The sequence below is a fragment of the Panthera uncia genome, chromosome X (assembly GCF_023721935.1).
Source record: "Panthera uncia isolate 11264 chromosome X, Puncia_PCG_1.0, whole genome shotgun sequence".
NCBI lineage: Eukaryota > Metazoa > Chordata > Mammalia > Carnivora > Felidae > Panthera > Panthera uncia.
Window position 1 is genome coordinate 48,588,516 of NC_064817.1, and position 21,226 is coordinate 48,609,741.

At 39.1% G+C, this 21,226-nt stretch overlaps 1 protein-coding gene across 5 annotated transcripts in view; it reads right to left on the reverse strand.

Moving 5' to 3' along the window:
• Nucleotides 1-586: 586 nt before the first annotated feature.
• ASB12 (ankyrin repeat and SOCS box containing 12) overlaps nucleotides 587-21,226 on the reverse strand; it is a 103,159-nt gene continuing 82,519 nt past the window's right edge. For 2 of the 5 annotated variants that reach the window (XM_049644649.1, XM_049644648.1), the window contains exons 3-4: nucleotides 1,334-2,183; nucleotides 587-904 (exon numbers count right to left, since the gene is read on the reverse strand). In XM_049644649.1, coding sequence (XP_049500606.1) covers nucleotides 771-904; nucleotides 1,334-2,183 — 984 coding nt within the window. In that variant the 3' untranslated portion in view covers nucleotides 587-770. Of the gene's footprint in view, nucleotides 905-1,333; nucleotides 2,184-3,272; nucleotides 3,424-16,052; nucleotides 16,627-21,226 lie in introns of those variants that run through there. The other 3 variants (XM_049644651.1, XM_049644653.1, XM_049644650.1) reach the window with 3 other exon arrangements.

Below are 21,226 nucleotides of genomic sequence, written 5' to 3' on the forward strand. Positions count from 1 at the left end.
TCACTCCTCCAGCCTAGGGGTGGTGTTGGTATCCTGCTGTCACTAATCTCTAGGTTACCTTCCCGTCCTTCTTGGCATCTCAACCTATCATCTATATAACCAATTTTTTTCTGCATTAAATTCTATGCCATAAATATTTGGTAGTTTGATTTCCCAATTAGATCTTGACTATAAACTGGACTAGTGGGAATGCAGTCTATGATTCAAGGTGAATTAATGGGAAGATCCTTAGTTACTTGACTCAGAGTAATAGGAGATTGGGTTACAGCCCCAGAGCGGGTGCCTTATAGAAAACAGGAAAGTGAAGGGAGGTACAAGGCTGAGCAAACTGATGCTACTATTCCAATCAACCACTTGAATTCTTTGACCTTGCTTCTAAGGACAACACAGCTCTAAATTTTCTTTGAGATCTTGGAGGAGGTGTGAGCCATTGGATTATTTTTCCCCGCTGTCAGTTGTCAGGACTCCTATGCCTGTCAAATGCCAGATAATTACTATCCTTCTCTTTGGCCAACCAGACCCCTTCCCCCAGTAAACTCCCACCCCCCCACACACACACATATAGCAGACATAACATCCACCAGGATTTATTTTGATGAGGATTTTATTGTGGAGGATAATACAGGAGAGCAGCCACCAGGATTTATTTTGATGAGTATCTTATTGTGGAGGATATGGAGTAGCTCCAGGTGAATGGGTGGAGCCCTTCAGCTACCTGGGTCTCCAGGTGGTTTTTGTAGGTATTGTGGGTTTCTGTTAAGGCTGCAAGATTACAGTTGGTGTTTGAGGTAGCTAATCAACACAGGGGGAAGATCCAGCTGGTCAATGGCTTGTGGCTGGCTGGCCTGGTGCAGGGCTCTGCGGATAACTAAACGGGCCTGTGACAGTAGTGACCGTGGAGTGGCTACAGCAAGGAGAAATAGGTCATAAGAAGCATTTCTCAGAGTAATTGTCCCACCCAAGACTGCATCCACCCTGCCCTGGATCCTGCAGCCCTAATTGCTTTCTTCCTTCTAAGAAATCCCCTCACCCCGCCCTGTCCTCAATGCATGGTGCCAATAGGAACACACTGAAGTCTACAGAAGGCATGCTCAAGGCCACAAAACAGTCATTGGCAGGGCCAAAACTAGAAATTCTACTAGTGATATCCTCCACCTTATCTTAGTGATCCTTTCTCTAATAAGAAATCTATAACTTCTCCACTGGGGTCTCAGGAGAGGGAGAAGATGGTATTTTCTCCAATTCATCCCACAAGGATTAGCTTGGGGAGTGATTTGTGACCCTTGGACCTCCAAGCCAGAAGGTCTATAGAGCTAAGTTGCTTGACACTTACCTCGGGCCTGTAGCAGCAATGCAGTGCCTTTATTATCTTGCAAGTTCACGTCCAGGGAGAGAGATGGAAGGTAGATGTTAGCACCGAAATCAATTAGTAGCTGGATGTACTCTGGCTCACAATTATGGTGGAGGCAGATTTCAAGGAGGGTGCGGGGCTGTGGGACACGAGCCAATAGGTGCTGGTCAGTACAGTTGTAGTTGGGGTCTGCCCCATGGAGCAAAAGCAGGCGGAAACAGTCAAGATGCCCATAGACTGCAGCCAAATAGAGGGGGCCAGAACATGAAGCTATGTTTGATGCCCAGACTGGTAGTTTAGCCTTGACATTGGCCTCTGCACCATGGCCTAAGAGTTCCTGAAGGATGGCAGCAGCACCATCACGGGCAGCTGTGAGCACGGGAGAACAGTTGTTGTAGATACTACCACCAGGACAGGCACCAGCTTCCAAAAGCACACGCACACAGTCCAGATGGCCATGACTGACAGCAGTAAAAAGTGGTGTCTGTGCCTTGACATCCAAGCTGTCAACATCAGCACCATGTGCCAGGAGGACCTGCAAACAACTGAGGTGGCCATAAGAAGCAGCCAAGCGCAAGGGTGTCCCAGGAACACCCCAGCCACTTCTACTGTTGATGAAACGTTTGTAACGCTCCTGGCACAAAAGCTGGTGCAAGGTATAGGAGTCGTTGTCATACACTGCTTGATTGAGAGCCTGCTTCTCCCCTGTGTCGGTGTCCTCCTCCTCCTTGTCGTGCTGCAGGAGGGAGAAAATCTTGGTGATGTCCATGAGGTTCATCTTGATTGATTGCAGCAGAACTATTCTCATTATGAGCACAAGGATATGCCAGATCTGTGGGTGACAAATATTGGAGAGAGAATGAGGGCCCACACCAAAAAGCCTGGATGCCAAACCTTACCCCCTCCACCCTTCACCATCAGGCTCTTCACTCATGTGCCTCCTGCTTTTAATTCCTACTTCATCTTACGTTAGGGCTCAGAGATGGCTTCCCAAACACATAAGGCCATTTCACAGCTTGGTGCCTTTGCATATGCTGTTCTACTTGACATTCAAACTCCTACTTCTGGGAAGCCTTCCCTAATCTCCTCCTCCCCATGCTCAGGGATTCCAAAGGATCACACTAGACTTTATCTATGAACTTTCACACTACATTTGCACGTATCTATGCTTCAGTATGTAAACTCCAAGGGTAAGGAACGCTGTATCCATCTGTATCCCTCCATTCCCAGTAGGGTCTACATCATTACTGGTGACTTGGTAGAGGCACCTTCCTTAGTTCAGAAAGTGTGGACTAATGAAATGACTCTAGTCTGGCAGTTGCTAGGCCAACAGAATGTTTTTTTTGTGTGTGTATGTGTGTGGTGTCAAGTTGTCATCCCTGAGCATTCTGACATCAGTTTGATGGGGCAGGCACTCAATTCCACCTGTCAGCCTTTTAGATGAAATTCAACCTCCTCATAGTCCTTCATATGTGACCTCCACTCAGACTTAGGTCCCATGCTTCAGGCAACAGAGTTACACAGGAAATAGATGTTGAATGAAATTTACTAATTAAATAAATAGATGTCATTACGAAGAATAGACTTCAAGTAAAATGAAGTCAAAGAGATGGCAGAAAATAGTCATTTCCAGGGCAAATCGTCCTCTTTGGCGGACAACTGGTTTATCCTCCAGGACTACTTCAATACAGAAATCACTTTGATTCCAAGCACCTCCTTGGAACTTATGGACTCCCATCCCTTTAGGTCAAGCCTTTTCCCATCCTCTCTGCCACACCCAATTTAGAGCCATGTCTCAACCCTCAACTCTTCTCTCACCATTATCCCCAGGCCTTATAAAATTACCCATGGCCCAGTGACTGACTTAACCCTTTGACCTTACCTGTCTTGTTCCTAGTGCTCAAAAGCCAAAGTCACCCACCTTAGTTTGTAATGTCATCAGGGTAAGGTGGTAGGTTTTCAGAGCTCAAGTCTTCCTTCTCTCCCATACCCTGCAGCCATGGTCTAAGGGCCATACACCTCCTTTTATTCACTGTATACCTCCATCCCTCTTTGTGAGCCTGGGACCTCAGGTACCTACCTCATAGAAAAAAAAATTGTGAGGTGGGTGGGTGGGGTCTCTCTCAGCTTTAGGCCCCTCCTCACCCACTAACATCAACTCCATATATGGTCTTTTTATTCCTTTGAGGTGTGCAATAAGTAGAGGATTTTAGAAATCAGGTAAACCTAAGTTTGCAACTCAGCACCCCAAGTTACTAGCTGAGAAGACATGGGCAAGTCTCTTCTCTTCTTTGGGACTAAGTTTCCTCATCTATAAGACAGAAATGATAATCCCTGCCTCATGGAGCTGCAATATAGTAGGTCTTAAAGGAACTTCCTCTCTCTGCCCCTTCAACCTCCTGACTGGCTCCTTCCCCTCAACCATCTTAGGAAACAAAACACTTCTATGGTTCTTTGTCTTACTCTAGCTAGCTTTATCTTCATCTCTCTCTTTTTCACCAAATATACCAAAGAGCTTTCTACCATCTACTTCTCTCTCATTCATTTCTTCAGTTCCTGCAATCTGGCTCCACCCTTCTTCAACCACACAATAAAATAGTTCTTTAAACAGTCACCCTTGTGGTTAAATTTGTTGGCTCCTTCTCTTATCTTTCCTTCTGTGACCTTTCTGGTACACCTGTCCCCACTGGCCACTTTCTCCTACATACTCCTCCATTGGCTTCCTGACCATCACCCTCTCCTGATTTTTCTCCCTTATGTTCTACCCTGAAATAGTTATGCTCCCCTTTGTTCTCTCCTTGATCTTCTTTCCATTCCCAGAGATGCAGCTCTCACTGTAATTCTGATGCTTTCAAGTTTATCACTCCAAGCCCCCTAGCTAGCTCTCTTTTCAGCAAAAAAAGTATATATTCACTGAATTTCTTCAGGTCCTTCAAAGTCAGCAGTATCACACTACCACTACCAAGCAAAGTTAATCCATATCTGTTTCTCACTATCCACCTGGTAAACCAAACCAAAAACCCAAGACTCATCTCAGTCCGCTTATCTCTTTGTCCCACTTTCATCCAATTGCTTATCAAGTCCTATGGATTTTACTTCCTAGAGGCCTCTACAGGCCACCTCCCTCTGACTTGTCCCCATTGCCAGTGCTTTACATAAGCTAGGTAAATCATTTTTTTGTGTGTCAACTGTTGTAATAGTTTCCTAGCTAGTTTCCCCTTTTTCTTCACATTATAAAGCAATTGTTTAAAAATACAAATCTGGTCTGTGCCAATCCCGTTTTAAATCCCTTAATGGCTCCCCTTTCTTTCAGAGTATAGCCCAGATACTTTGGACTGGCTCACAGATTCTTTATGAGCAAATTTTGGCCAACATCTCCAGGCTCATTTCCTGCTACTCCTCTACTTATACCCCAAGACCCAGCAATAAGGGAAGAGAAATGGTGTCTCTCTGTAAACGTCATGCTTCTTTCTGTCACATGTAGTTCCTTCTGATGGGTTAGTTTCTCCAGAATTTGTGCTCTTATATAACTATAGCAGTCAGGACACTGTATCGTAACTCTTTTAAATAGGTCTGTTTTGCACTCACTGCAGAATGAGAGACCATGTAAAGTAGAGGTAAAACATGGTCTGGAATTCTGCTTCAATTCAAGCTCCACCACTTAGTAGCTGTGTGACCTAGAGCAGATCACTGCAGAATACTCTCTGTGCCTATTTCTTTATCTGTAAAGACAGGATGATAGTAGTACCTGCTTCAGAGGGTTATTGTTAGGATTACATGAGTTAATATTTAAATTAATAAGTAAATGAGTTAATTGTTTAGGATAGCACCTGAATGTAGTAGTCAGTAACTCAGCAACTGTAGTACCAAGTGATTATTATTACCTAGGTCTCCAATTTCTACTATTGCTCCTTATTTAAAGTCCTATAACCTCAGATCTGGAATGCACCAAATAAATCATTTAATTTAATTCCCTTAGTTTAGAGGTAGAAAACCCAAGGCTCAAAGGAGAGCAGGACATCTTTTCTAAGGTCATATGGCTGTTATTACCCGTTGTCTCATTAGCAGGAACCCAGAACACACCTATAATCTTGGGCTTTTCAAAGCAATTTCACATAGTGGAGTAGGTAATATCATCCCCATTTTGTGGATGAAAACACTGAGGTCTGAGAGGGCAAGGGATTTGTCATGTGCCTTACATCAAGGTAACAGCAGAGTCAGAAATAGAATCCATGTTTCCCTATTGCCCGTCCTGTTCTTTCTATTGCAACTTGAAAAGCAAACACGTGCCCCTTTCCCTTGCCTTAAGCAGTCACATTGCAGCTCCCCAAATCCTCAGCTTTGAGGGTCATGCTGAGTTCCAGGGACTTCACTAATGGAAGGTTTCTTTTACGGATCATTTCTTTTGATAGCAAATAGGGATTCATTTACCCTTTGGTAGGGGAAGGGGAGACTGGTTCCAGGGAGATGAAGAGGGAAAGGAGTATAGAGGGAAATGCTGAGGCTCTCATCAAGGTCATACCAGGAGCCTATAGCAGGGCCCATCTAATGAGCCTCCATAGAGAGATCAAGTCATGGACCCCAGCTGGCTTAGGGATTTGGTGAATTGTGCCTTATTAGGATAAGAAAATCTAATTAATCTATTGTCTAACGTCACCTTGCTGTGGTTTATTAAGCTAAGAGTCATTACATGACCATTCTATGCAAGAATCCCTTTCCTGATCCCCAATTTGCAGGGGTTTTAAACCTTTTTTGTGACATTGACCCCTATGGCATTCTGGTTAAGTCTCTTGTCCCCTCTCAGAATGGTTTTTAATACATAAAATAAAGTACATAAGATTAAAGGAAACCAATTATATTGAAGTACAGCTATTTTTTAAAACTGCTTGATATAGTAATAAATGTTCTTTATTAACCCATTAAATACAAATATCTATTAATAATTTCTAAGTGATGATGAACATAAATGACATTTTAGATCTCTTCCACAACTGTAATATGATATGAAATGTCTGGGTTTTTTTTCTTGTGACCAAATTATAGTAACTGGTAGTACTACTGACATTTGCTGTCTGCATTCATCCTTGAAAAGAAATGGTAAATTTCAGTTAGAGATTAGGGGTGAAAAAAGGTAATTCTTTGCTCCATCCATGTTTTATGACCCTTTGAATTCTAAGGCTCTTTTGTGGGTCTATGAATACAAGTTAAGAACTCCTACAGGGGAGTGGCTGGTTTTGGTGGGCCCTAGAACAGTCCTCTAGGCATTACTAGACTATTTTTAAGCTTCATCTTCTTCCCCACAACCTGAGGAGCTCTGCCTTTCTGCCCTTGAGCCCACCCAGATGCACCCCCCAACAAAGACAACACACAGGGACACAAAGACAAATCATTATCTTCTCTGTTTTGTATAGCTGCAATTTCCCTCAAGAAGTGGGTCCATTTGGACCCCAGAGCCTAGGTACACATACTTTCCTGGGGCACAAACAGCAGGAAGCCATCATCATAACCCTCCTTCCCTCTGTGGGCAGATTTCCCTACTAACCTCCCAAGCACCCCCAGAAACCAGATACAGTGGGAAAACCCTATGAAGGGTGGTGGTTACAGGTCCATGGGCCTGCAATCCTAAGTGTTCGTTCCTCCCTGGCTGCATAATTGGGTTCTAGGCTCCAGATACTCACTGGGCTTCTGCCTGAGGCCACGCTGCCAAGGGTCGCTGCCACTGCTGCCCCTCTTGTGAAGAAAAGGGCCCTGGTGGCCCCTCTGCAGGGAGCCCCTATTTGCCCCGGGGCCTAAGCAGGCAAAGTCCCTTGGTTTCTACTTTTAACAACACTGCCTAAAGGCTAGGCATCAGGGCCATGGGCTAATTTTAGGCTACCCTCCACCTCCACCCCCCTTCCAAGGGCTGTTTTATTTTACCCTTTCTGGGAGCAATCCAAGCAAGAGGAGGGGTGCCATCTGTGGGGAAGTCCTGGAAGGTCTGACTCACAGATAGACAGGTGCTTGGTGAGGCCAGGGCTCAGGCTTCTAGCATGTCCCCGCTTACCCCTCCCCACCATTGAAACAGGCAACACAACCAGGTCCCTGCACTGTTAATGTTCTCACCTAACCACCAAGGAGCCTGAGAAGGCCAGGCTCATCTAGCACATCTCCCTATAGGCCAAGGACTCTTTCCTTTCTCTTCCTAACTTAGCCTCTCTGCATTTCCTTTTTCCATTTTTGAAGGTTCAGCAACATATTGCTCTCCCCTCACCCCACCCTGCCCTCACTCCCAAGAGTGAGGAGGACAGTTGGAAGCAGAGACCTCCATACTGGAACATGTATCAGTAAAGCAGTAAAGTTTAATAAGTTTCAGAAAAACTTGCTCATTTATAAAGGCCTCCCCAATCCAGTAATCCCAGCTCTGTCTAAAGAAAATGCCCACAACTCTTCTCACACATAAGGCATCAGATATGTTCAACACTGGAAACTTTGTCAAAAGCTCAGCTCTTAAGAGTATCATTTTATCTCGGGGCACCTGGGTGGCTCAGTTGGTTGAGCTTTGGCTAGGTCATGATCTCGTGGTTCATGAGTTCAAGCTCCGCATTGGGCTCTGTGCTGACAGTTCAGAGCCTGGAGCCTGCTTCAGATTCTGTGTCCCCCTCTCTCTCCGCCCCACCCCTGCTTGTGCTCTGTCTCTCTCTTTCAAAAATGAATAAACATTAACAAAATAAAAAAGTATCATTTTATCTCCCTGGTTGCCTTTAAATGAAGGCAGTGCTAGGGAGATACTTTTAGAAATAGTCACATTATCTATTTTAGGTGTCACTCAAAAAGAATCTGGGAGCCAGCTCCCTCTTCCCTCTGGGAAAAAATGCCAGCCTAGCGTTTGGTATACAAACTACACCACAATCTGATCATGCCAAGAAACTATGGAGAAACTAGCAAGTCGCCACTATGTGTAATGTTCTAGATGCAGGAAGAACACATGGTAAAGTAAGACATGTTGTCCCTGAAAAAGCTCACATCCTATTAGGAAAATCAGACATGGAAATAATCATACCTCACATAAATGCAAAAATGCCAGAACTAAAATCTGCCTATGGTTATCCTGCATTCATGTCGATCTCCCAAGGGGAGTTCAGGGGGTTACTGTGGGGTTCTGTCTCCTTACATGCCCCCACAAACAAAATAACTTGAATTTTTCTGCAAAGATATTCCAGTCTACCCAGAACCTGGATCCCCAGACCTCAGTCCTTCTATTTCCCTTCCAATGACCAAGGAAGAGAGAGTTTCAATTAGAAAAAATGAAAAGTCAGTGAGGGGACCAGAGCTATGTTGAGATAAAACACTAGCAACCTAGTTTCACATGATTACTTTGATGTTAGAATCTACACATTGAAAGGGAATTTCCACATTTCTGAGAGATGTTCAATTACTTCTGATTAAATGTTTCCAATAACAGGACACTCTCTACATCCAGAAACTGCAAATCTAATTACTTGGCAGCTCCGTTAGTTTTTCTTTCTGCTAAATTTATATTTGCATCTGCAACCCCTGAGGTTGACAGTTGAGCCTATCTTTGCTCACCCTTAAAACCTCAGAGAACATGATCATTTCCTTTGCCCCCAAATAGCCCTTTAGGGATCTGAACTCAGGTGTCCTATCCTTTATGTCACCTTATTTCAGGGAAAACAGTCCAACTCTTTAAACTATTTCTTTCAAGCTGGTATTTACCCAATCCCTTCCTCAGCCATGTCTACCACACTTATGAAGTGATCATGAAGCCTGCTAACACATTGACACCACTGAGGAATTCATAGGATGCCAGATGACTTCTTAAGGAAGTGTAAGAGTATCCCAGTGTGATCAATGAAGATCAGAAGCATCAAAACTAAGCATTCTGCTTCAGCTTAGTTTGAGCCAGTGGTCTAGAGCTATTAATTATCATTAAAAAAAATTTTTAATGTTTATTTATTTTTGAGAGGGAGACAGAGCGTGAGCGGGGGAGGGGCAGAGAGAGAGGGAGACACAGAATCCAAAGCAGGCTCCAGACTCTGAGCTGTCAGCACAGATCCCAACACGGGGCTCAAACCCACAGACTGTGAGATCATGACCTGACCTGAAGTTGAATGCTTGACTGAGCTACCTAGGCGCCTCAGCTATTCATTATCTGAGGCCTTGTGCAAACCTCATTAGCAGCCAATAAATAAACTATTATGATGCTAAAGATGAAAGAGTAGGGTATTATTCTTGGGGAAAAATATTAGTCAGAATTTTTTGTAGTAGTAATTTTTATTGAGGTAATTGTATATTCACATGTAGTGTAAAAAATATACAAAGATCTCTTGTACACTTTACTATTTCCCCCAATGGTAACAGTTTGCAAGATTATATAGTACAATATCACAAGTAGGATATTGACATTGATACAATCCACCTATCTTATACAGATTTTACTTGTAGTCATTTGTGTACATATGTATATTTACTGCTATACAACTTTATCACATATATAAATTCTTGTGTATACCACCACAGACAATATAGTTCTGTCACAATAAGGATACCTCATGTTGCCTATTTTTTCATGTTGCCTTTTTATAGCCATATCCACCTTGGTCTCTAACCCTGGCAATCTCTAATCCGTTCTCCATTTCTATAATTTTGTCATTGCAAAATTATATAAGTGAAACCATACCTTTTGGAATTCACTCTTTTTCATCTAGCATGCCCTTGAGATTCATCCAAGTTGCTGTATGTATTAAGTTTGTTTTTGTCACTAAGTGAGATTCTGTGGTATGTATGTTTGTTTAACCACTGACCCAGTGAAGGATATCTAGGTTGTATGTAGTATTTGGCTATTAAGAATAAAGCTTTTATGAAAATCCATGTGCAGGTCTTTATCACAGTAGTTATATTGTAGACTTTATTATCGGGAAGAGTGTAATTAGCTATTTTATAATAGTAAATATATATATAACAAAATTTGCCATTTAAAACATTTTTTTTTTAATTTAGAGAAGTTTAGGTTTACAGAAAAATTGAGAGGAAAGTATATAGATTTCTCATATACCTTCTACTCCTACACATGAATAGCTTCCTCCATTATCAATATCCCTCACAAGAGGACATTTATAATAACTGATGGACCAAAATTGACACATTTTAAGTCCATAGTTTTCATTAGGGTTCACTCTCAGCATTATACACTCTATAGGTTTGGACAAGCTATAACAATATTTATCCATCATTATGGTACACAGAGTATTTTCACTGCCTCAAAAATTATCTGTGCTCTACCTATTCATTCTACCACCACCCTAAGCACAAGGCTTCAGTGATCTTTTTACTGTCACCATAGTTTTGCATTTTCTACAGTGTCATATAATTAGAATCATGCAGTATGTAGCATTTTTTTAATGTTTAATCATTTTTGAGAGAGACAGAGAGAGACAGAGCACGAGTGGGGAGGATCAGAAGAAGAGGGATACACAGACTTGAAGCAGCTCCAGGCTCTGAGCTATCAGCACAGAGCCTGATGTGGGGCTTGAACCCATGAACCATGAGATCATGACCTGAGTCGAAGTTGGCAACTTAATCGACTGAGCCACCCAGGTGCCCCGGTATGTAGTTTTTTTTAGATTGGCTTCTTTCACTTAGCAATGTGCATTTAAGGTTTTTCCATGTATTTTCAGGGCTTGATATCTCATTTCAATGCTGAAGAATATTCCATTGCCTAGCTATACCAGTTTATTTTTATATTTACCTACTGAAGGACATCTTGGTAGCTTCCAAGTTTGAGCAATTCTCAATAAGGCTGTTCTAAATATCACATGTAGGTTTTTGTGTGGATATAATTTTTCAACTCTTCTGGGTAAATACCAAGAAGTGTGATTGCTGGAATGTATGATAAGAGCATGTTGAGTTTTATAAGAAACTGCCAAATAGTTTTCCAAAGTGGCTATATCGTTTTGCATTCCTACAAGTAATGAATGAGAATTGCTTTTGTTCCACATACTTTTCAGCATTTGGTGTTGTCGATATTCAAAATGTTGGTCATTCTAATAGGTGTGTAGAGGTATCTCATTGTCATATTTTGCATTTGATTGATGACATATGATGTGGAGCATCTTTTCATATGCTTATTTGCCATCTGTGTGCATTCTTTGATGAGGTGTCTGTTATGATAACTGGCCAATTTTTAATTTATTTTCAATTTATTTATTTAAATTCAAATTAGTTAACATACAGTGTAGTATTGGTTTCAGGGGTAGAAACCAGTGATTCATCACTTACATATAACATCCAGTGCTCATACCAACAAGTGCCCTCCTTAATGCCCATCACCCATTTAGCTCACCCCTACTCATCTCCCCTCCAGCAACCCTCGGTTTGTTCTCTTCCTTTAAGAGTCTCTTATAGTTTGCCTCCCTGTTTTTATCTAATTTTTCCTTCCCTTTCCCTATGTTCATGTTTTCTTTCTTAAATTCCACATGAGTGAAATCATATGACCCTTGTCTTTCTCTGACTTATTTAAAAAAATTTTTTTTCAATGTTTTTTTATTTATTTTTGGGACAGAGAGAGACAGAGCATGAACGGGGGAGGGGCAGAGAGAGAGGGAGACACAGAATCGGAAACAGGCTCCAGGCTCTGAGCCATCAGCCCAGAGCCCGACGCGGGGCTCGAACTCACGGACCGCGAGATCGTGACCTGGCTGAAGTCGGAGGCTTAACCGACTGCGCCACCCAGGCGCCCCATTTCTCTGACTTATTTCACTTACCAAAATACACCCTAGTTCCATCCTCATTGTTGCAAATGGCAAGATTTCTCTTCTTTTCTTTCTTTCTTTCTTTCTTTCTTTCTTTCTTTCTTTCTTTCTATCGCTGAATAGTATCCCATTGTATTCCATATATATACCCAACATCTTCTTTATCAGGGGACTGATGAATATCAGTCAATGGACATTTGGACTATTTCCATAATTTGGCTATTGTTGATAGCACTGCTATAAACTTTGGGGTGCATGTGCCCCTCTGAATCAGCATTTTTGTATCCTTTGGATAAATACCCAGGAGTGCAATTGCTGGGCCATTTGGTAGCTCTATTTTTTATTTTTTGAGGGACCTCCATACCATTTTCCAGAGTGGCTGTACTAGTTTGCATTTGCACTAGCAGAGCAAAAATGTTCCCCTTTCTCTGCATCCTTTCCAACTTCTGTTGTTTCCTATTCATCTTAGCCATTCTGAGAAGTGTGAGGTGGTATCGCATTGTGGTTTTGATTTGTATTTCCCTGATGATGAGTGATGTTGAACATCTTTTCATGTTTCTGTTAGCCATTTGAATATCTTCTTTGGAAAATTGTTTATTCATGTCTTCTGCCCATTTCTTAAGTCGATTATTTGTTTTTTGAATGCTGAGTTTGATAAATTCTTTATAGATTTTGGATACTAACCCCTTATCTGATATGTCATTTGCAAATATATTTTCCCATTCTGTTGGTTGTCTTTTAGTTTTGTTGTTTCCTTTGCTGTGCAGAAGCTTTTTATCTTGATGAGATCCCAATAGTTCATTTTTGTTTTTTGTTATTATTTTCCTTGCCTTCAGAGACATATCTAGTAAGAAGTTGCTGCAGCTGACATGGCCCATTTTTAAATTTGTTTTCTTATTGCTGAATTTTAAAAGTTCTTTGTGTAATTCGAATAACAATCCTTCATCAAATGTATCTTTTGCAAATATTATTCCTAGTCCTTGGCTTCTCATTCCCTTAACAGTGTCTTTTGAAGAGTGAAGTCTTTTAATTTTAATGAAGTCCAGCTTGTCAATTATTTCTTTCATGGATTGTGCCTTTGAGATATATATATATATATATATATATATATATATATATATATAGCTATTGCTATACTAAAAGTCATCTAGGTTTCCTCCTAGGCTGTCTTCTAGGAGACTTGTAGTTTTGTGTTTTACCTGGTCCATGATCCATTTTTAGGTGGCTTTTGTGGAGGGTGTAAGGTCTGTGTCCTGATTTATTTATTTTTTCCTTTTTGCTTGTGGACGTCCTATTGTCCTAGCACCATTTGTTGAAAAGATTATCTTTGTTCCATTGTATTGTATTTGTCAAAGGTCAGTTAATTGTATTTATATGGGTCTATTTCTGGGCTCCCTATTCTGTTCTATTGATCTATTTGTCTATTCTTTTGCCAATAACACATTGTCTCATTTACTATAGCTTTATAGTAAGTCTTGAAATTGAGTGGTGTCAAAAAAAATAAATAAAAATAAAAAAAAAGAAATTGAGTGGTGTCAGTGCTTCAACATTGTTCTTCTTCTTCAATATTGTGTTGATTATTATGGATCTTTTTGCCTTTCTATGTAAATTTTAGAATCAGTTTGTCATTTTCACAAAAATAACTTGCTGGGACTTTGGGCTTGCACTGAATCTATAGATCAAGTTTGGAAGAACTGACATCTTGATAGTATTGTATTTCTGTTTCATTCATGAGAATTTTGTAGTTTTCTTTATGTAGATCTTTTACATATTGTGTACAATCTATCCTTACATATTTCATTATTTTGGGGGTCCTAAGGTAAATGGTTTTGTTTTTACTTTTAACTTATACTTATTCATTGCTGGTATACAGAAAGTGATTAACATTCATATATTAACCTTGTATCCTGCAACCTTGCTATAATTCCTTATTAGTTTCAAGAGTTGTTCTATTCTTTCAGATTTTCTACTTAAAATCCTGTCATCTGCAAACAAAGACTGCTTTATTGTTCCATTTCCAATCTGTATACCTTTAATTTCTTTTATTACTTTATCATTTTACTAGGACTTCCAGTATTGAAAAGGAGTGGCAAGAGGGGATATCCTTGTCTTGTTTCTGATATTAGTGGGGAAGCTTTGAGGTTCTTGCTATGAGGTAAGATGTTAGCTACAGTTTTTTTTTTGTAGATATTCTTTATGAATTTGAGAAAGTTCTCCTGTATTTCTAGTTTACAGAAGTTTTACCCTGAGTATTAGATATTGCCAAATACTTTTTCTGTATCTACTGATATGATGTGATTTTTTTAAGCATGTTGCTGTGATGGATTACAATAATTGAATTTTAAATGCTGAACCAGCTAGCTTTTCATGCCAGAATAAACCCCACTTGCTCATGGGGTATAATTCTTTTTACGAATTGTTTGATTTGATATGGTAATATTTTCTTGATGATTTTTACATCTATGTTCATGATAGATATTGGTCTGTAATTTTCTTGTAATGCCTTTGTCTGATTTTGGTGTTAGGGCATCCTGACCTTATAAAATGAGATAAAAAGTGTTCTCCATCTTCAATTTCTGGGGGAAATTGTAGCGAATTGGTATAATTTCTTCTTAGATGTTTGGTAGAATCTACCACTAAACTTTCTGGGACTGGTGATTTCTGTTTTGGAAGGTTATTAATTCTTGATTCAGCTTCTTAATAGATACAGGCCTATCAGATTGTCTATTTATTCTTGTGTGAATTTTGTAGGGGTTGTTTTTCAAGAAATTCTTCTGTTTCATCCAGATTATTAAATTTATGGGCATAGTGTTGTTCATAATATTTCATTATCATTTTAATTTCCAATTAATCATTTGTGTCTTCTTTCTTTTTTGCATAGTTAACATGACTAGAGGTTTAACAACTTTAGTCATCTTTTCAGAGAATTAACTTTCAGTTTTGTGGATTTTCTTTATTATTTTCTGTTTTTGATTTCATAAATTTCTGCTCTAATTTTATTTCTCTTCTCCTTTATTTTTGTTATTATTTTATTTTAACTCAAGTATAGTTAACATACAGTGTTATATTAGTTTCAGGTATACAATAGTGTTTTAGTTTACTCTTCTTTTCCTAGTTTCCTAAGGTAGAACCTTAGGTTATTTATTTTAGATCTTTCTTGTTTTCTAATTCAATGATATAAAGTTTCCCCTAAGTATTACTTTCACAGTGTCCCATAAATTTTGATAAGTTGTATGTTAATTTGCATTTAGTTAGAAATATTTTAAAATTTCTCTTGAGAATTATTCTTTGACCCGTGTGTTGTTTAGTCTCCTAGTATATTGGGCTATTCCAGTTACCTTTTGGTTATCAAATTTTAGTTTAATTATATTGTGTCTGAGAGTATACTCTGATTTCTATTCTTTTCTTAACTTATCCTAGCTTATTTTGTATAATTGATATGCAATCTTATTTAAGTTTAAAGTGTAAAATGTGATAATTTGATACACATATATATTGTAAAATGTTTACCAAGTTAGGTTAGTTAAAACATTTTTCACCTCATATAATTACCATTTTGTTACTGTTATGGTGAGAACATTAATGCTTTACTCTCATAGCAACTTCCAAGTATAAAATGCAGTATTGTTAACTGTAGTTAGCATACTGCACTTTAGATCCCTAAATTTACTCTTATAATTAAAAGCTTTTACATTTTGACCAACATCTCCAAGGATCGTTCAATATTTGCAAATAACTTAACATGATATACTACATTAATAAAAGAAAGGATAAGAACCATATGACCCTCTCAATAGATGGAGAAAAAGCATTTGAAAAAGTGCAGCATGTATTCTTGATAGAAGCCCTCAACGGGGTGCCTGGGTACACTTGGAGATTTTTTTTTTTTTTAACTCAAACTTTTCTATACCGAGTCTCCAGTAATATTTCAATTAAATGTTAAGTTTTCCTACCTGCTACTGGTTCCCATGGAGGTTTTTATTCTTGGCTTTCTGCTCTGATAAACTGTGATTCCTCTGTATCTGCATGTCTCTCCAATTTGGGGGAAAGTAGTTTGTCCTGTGATCTAAATTCTCTGATGGATCTTTAAAAAAGCTGTGGATCTTCAGTTTGTTCAACTCTTTTCTTGCTATTTGGATGGAAGTGATGAGTTTCAAGCTCCCTGCATGGTGGAAGAGAAACAAATTCTTTCAGTGTTTTTTAAAATGTCCTTTGAAATTTCCTGTTTGTTCCATGGATTATTTAGAAGTTTGCTTATTGGGGTGCCTGGGTGGCTCAGTCAGTTAAACGTCCAGCTTTAGCTCAGGTCGTGATCTTGCAGTTCATGAGTTTGAGCCCCACATCAGACTGTGTTGATAGCTCAGAACCTGAAGGATTCTGTGTCTCCCTCTCTCTCTGACCATCCCTCGCTCATACTCTGTCTCTGTCTCTGTCTCTCTCTCTCTCTCAAAAATAAATAAAAATACATTAAACATTTTTTAAAAAAATTGAAAAAGAAGTGTGCTTATTAATATCAGAGTGGTTAAAGATTTTTACTATTATTTTTCTTTTTTTTTTTTAATGTTTATTTTTGAGAGAGACAGAGACAGAATGTGAGTGGGTTGGGGCAGAGAGAGAGGGAGACACAGAATCGGAAGCAGGCTCCAGGCTCTGAGCTGTCAGCACAGAGCCCGACGCGGGGCTAGAACTCATGAGCTGTGAGATCATGACCTGAGCCGAAGTCAGACGCTCAACCTACTGAGCCACCCAGGCGCCCCTACTATTATTTTTCTATTATTGATTTCTAGTTTCACTACACTGTGGTCAGAACACACACTCTGTATGATTACAATTCCTTTAAATTTGTTGAATTTGTTTTATGGCCCAAGATATAGTCTCTTTTGGTATATGTTCTATCAGAGCTTCAAAAGAATATGTATTCTGCTGTTGTGGGATGGCATTCTCAGTATGTCAAATAGATTCTGTTGGTTGGTTGTATCTTTCATTTCTATATCCTTGCTGAATTTCTTTCTAGTAGTTTTATCAGTTGCTGAAAGATGGAACTGCAGCCCCCAACTATTGGTTTGGATCTATTTCTTTATTCATATCTATCAGTTTTTATTTTATGTATTTTGAATTTCTTTGGTTTGTACATATTTAGGATCATTATGTCTTTCTGGTGGATTAATCCTATACTCATTATATCTTTTATAATAATTTTCTTTGTTATAAAGTATACTTTACTAGATGTAATCTTCTAATCTATGTCTTTTAATTGTTGTATTTAGACCATTTACACTTAAGGTAATTGTTGAAATGCTGAAATGGCTTAAGTTGGCCATTTTATTATTTGTTTCCTTTGGTTCATATTCATGGCTTCCTGTGAGTTACTTGGACACTTTTTAGGATTCCATCTTGATATATTTATAGAGCGTATGTTGTTATATAGTTTCATAGTGGTTGCTCTGGGTATCAAAATATACCTATGTGAATTCTCACAGTTTATGAGTATTAACATTTTACCACTTCTGTGAAGTGTGGAAACTTTACATCCACTTAGGTTCCTTTACCCTCCTGCTTTTTAAATAGCATTGTCATATATCAGATAGTGTTATAATTTTTGTTTCAATTGTCAAATATAATTTATAAAACTCATAAGAAGAATAGTCTACGGTATGTACATACCCATATTTCTGCTTTCTATTGTTCTTTCTTCCTGATGCTCCAATATTTCTTTATTATTTCCTTTATGTTGAAGAGATCTATTTAGCAAGTCTTTAAGAGTAGGTCTGCAAGCAACACATTCTTTTAGTTTTTCTTTATCTGAGGATTTCTTTTCCTATGCATTCCTGAAGGATAGTTTCACTGACTTCAGAATTTGCAGTTGACAGTATTTTCTGTCAGCAGTTGAAAAATGTCCTTTTTTTTCTGGCTTCCACAGTTTAATATGAAAAATTCACTCTCATTTGAATTGGTATACCCCTATAAAATCCTATAGATAATGTGCCATTTCCCTCTGGCTGTTTTCAATATCTTTTGTTTGTCTTTAGCTTTCAAAAGTTTAATTATGATGTCTTCTGGCATAGATTTCTTTGGGTTTATTTTCTTTGGGTTTTACTCAGCTTCTTAAATCTGTAGGTTTGCATCTTTTACCAAATTTGGGATGACCCGCTCTCTCTTTTCCTTCTCTAATTCCAGAAATGTGAATTTTTTTAGTTATTATTGTTACACAGGTTCCTGAGGCTCAGTTAATTTTTTAAGTCAGTTTTCTCTTTTTCAGATTTGTTAAATTTTGTTGATCTGTCCTTAAGTTCATGTATTCTATCTTCTGTTATCGCCATTCTATTTGGATCCTATTCAGAAGATTTTTGTTTTTTTTTTAAATTTCTGTTATTGTGTTTTTCAGTTGTATAATTTCCATTTGGTTCTCTTTTTAAATAACATCTATTTCTTTGCCAAGCCTTTTCATTTTTTCCTTTAAAATAATTTTAATTGCCTAAAAAAACATTTATTTAGTTTTGAGAGAGACGGAGCATGAGCAGGGGAGGGGCATAGAGAGGGAGACACAGAAACTGAAGCAGTCTCCAGACTCTGAGCTGTCATCACAGAGCCCAACGCGGGGCTCAAACCCACGAACCATGAGATCATGACCTGAGGCAAAGTCAGACACTCAACCGACTGAGCCATCCAGGCGCCCCTAATTGCCTTTTCAATAGTTTTTATTACGGAAGTTTTAAAATTCTTGTCAGATAACTCTAATATTTGATTCATGTTGGTGTTGATGTAAATTGATTGTCTTTTCTTATTCAGATTGTGACTTTCCTGGCTTTTGGTATTATGGGTGATTTTCTATTACGTCCCAGACATTTTGCTGAGTATGTTAGGAGACTTTGGGTTCTATTTAAATCTTCTGTTTTAGTAGACAGTTACCTTAACTTTAGCATGCAGATCTTGGCCTACTTTTGTCAACTGTGGTTCCACCGGTAATTTAGGTTTTAGAGCCTTTGTGATGCTATTTTAGTCTGCTTGTTTTATTTGGTACCACTGGGGATCCCACTCATTTGTTTGTGCAGCTTCAGAAGGTACAAAGGCTTTCCCTGGGCCTGTTGCCCAGTGTCTCTAACTGGGGAATGGGAGTCTTAGGCCTGCAAAGACAAAGAGGCTTCCTGGCTCGTCCCTTGTTTTGACAGAGTCATCCTTGCCCATGGAGATGGAAATGGCTTTCTGGGAGGAGTGGTTGTTGTGGCAGGGCCACTCTTGTTGATGTCTCTTGGATGCTCAGTGTCTCTGGTTGGGAACGGGCAGAGATGGAGAGCCCTTCCCTTAGCTGATTATTATTAATGGGGGTTACAGTCTTGATTAATCTCCATTGCTGATGTTGCCAATCTCACCACTTGTTAGAGGGACTCCTGTTTGATCTGGGGGGAAAAAGAGCTTACCTGGGCTGCCTCCTGTTGTAAGGTTGGGGGTCATAAAATGTTCCAGCCCTGCACTGCCTTCTACTTTTGGGTTGTTACTCCAGACCTGTGGTCCCAAGTAAGTTCTTTTACCACCTTTCAGTTCTCCTGTGATTTCCTCTTATGTTATATCCAAGGTTTACAGTTGTACTTAAAATGAGCAGTAAGCAATGAGTTTACAACACCCAGTCTGGAACAGAGGTCCAAACAACAGGATTTTATAGTATGAAATTTTGAAGAGAGACAGCATTTTAGAGTCAGTCTTGGGTTCCAATAGCCTATACACTAGCTTGGTGACTCAGACACAGGACTTTAGCTATTTAAGCAAGACGAAATATATTTCAAGCTCACAGCTCAAAACCCTGCACAGATGAGCCACTCATTAAGTAGGTATTCAATCTTTTCTAGAAATCACATCATTCAAACTATATGTTTTAGACATAAGTCTACAGAGGCCTAGAGAAAGGAAAGAGCCTTTTAAATGTGCTGTGACTCACATATACCCAAGTGACATTATTTTTTCCAAAGCCCAAAAACATACTGTGTCAATTCTTGGTTATTTGTTTCCTTGCTTGTATATGGTAGTTCTGGTTCAGTTAGACAGGATTTGAAGATTTAAGCTGATAGTACCAACTTATATTTGAAAAATACCTTCAAATTTACAAAATGTTTTTGCATTTATAATTTCTCTTGGTTGCCACAATCTTAGTGTGGGACTGGCAGGGCAAAAGTTATTCCTATTTTGCAAATAAGGACAAACTGTAAGTTGGGAGGATGAGACTCATTCAGAATGATTTCCCACATTTTCTCCTGTGAAATCAGACCCTTACTGGGTGACAGGAGGCTGTGGAAATAGTTGATTTCAGAATACCTAGCTTTCCATGCCCTTGGCTATAGCTAAACCAGTGGGTTACCTTATGACTACATAAGTAGTAGTCATAAGAGTAGATGGATTCTAAGTTCAGGCTTATATTCCCTACATACTAAAATACTTGAACTTAGAGTCATATTATTCTTAAATAATTTGTTGGTAATAAAAATCCTCCCAGATAAATGAAATTCTCTGTCTGAATAGATCACCTCAGGGAAGGGGGTATCTTAAATCGGAAAGGAGGTTACTGAATTACAATAAAGAGAAATAGGGTGTAGTACAGGAAGGCAAGATTGAATTTGAAGTAGAAGAAAGCTTTAGTTTGGCCAAACAATAGGGATTTGGTTAAATAAACTATAACTCATATAATGAGACACTATGTGACCATTAAAAATGAGATTGATTTATATTTATTGAAATGAAAAGATGTTTAAAATTAAGCAAGAAACTTACATAGGGGTATAGAGTATGACTAGGTTTTCTGTGTGTGAATGTAGATTATTCTCTGCATAGAGGACTTTGCTGCCTTTTTTTGGTTATTATTTTTTTAAAGTTTATTTATTTTCTGAGAGTGAGAGAGAGAGAGAGAGACAGAGAGAGAGACAGAGAGTGGAAGGGGTACAGAGGGAGAGAGAGACAATCCCAAGCAGGCTCCGCACTATCAGCGCAGAGCCTGATGCAGGATTCGAACTCACAAACCATGAGATCATGACCTGAGCCACAACTGAGTCAGATACTTAACTGACTGAGCCACCCAGGCGCCCCTGGTTCTCTATATTCTAAAAACATTCCATAACAAAGATTTCTTCATTAATTATAA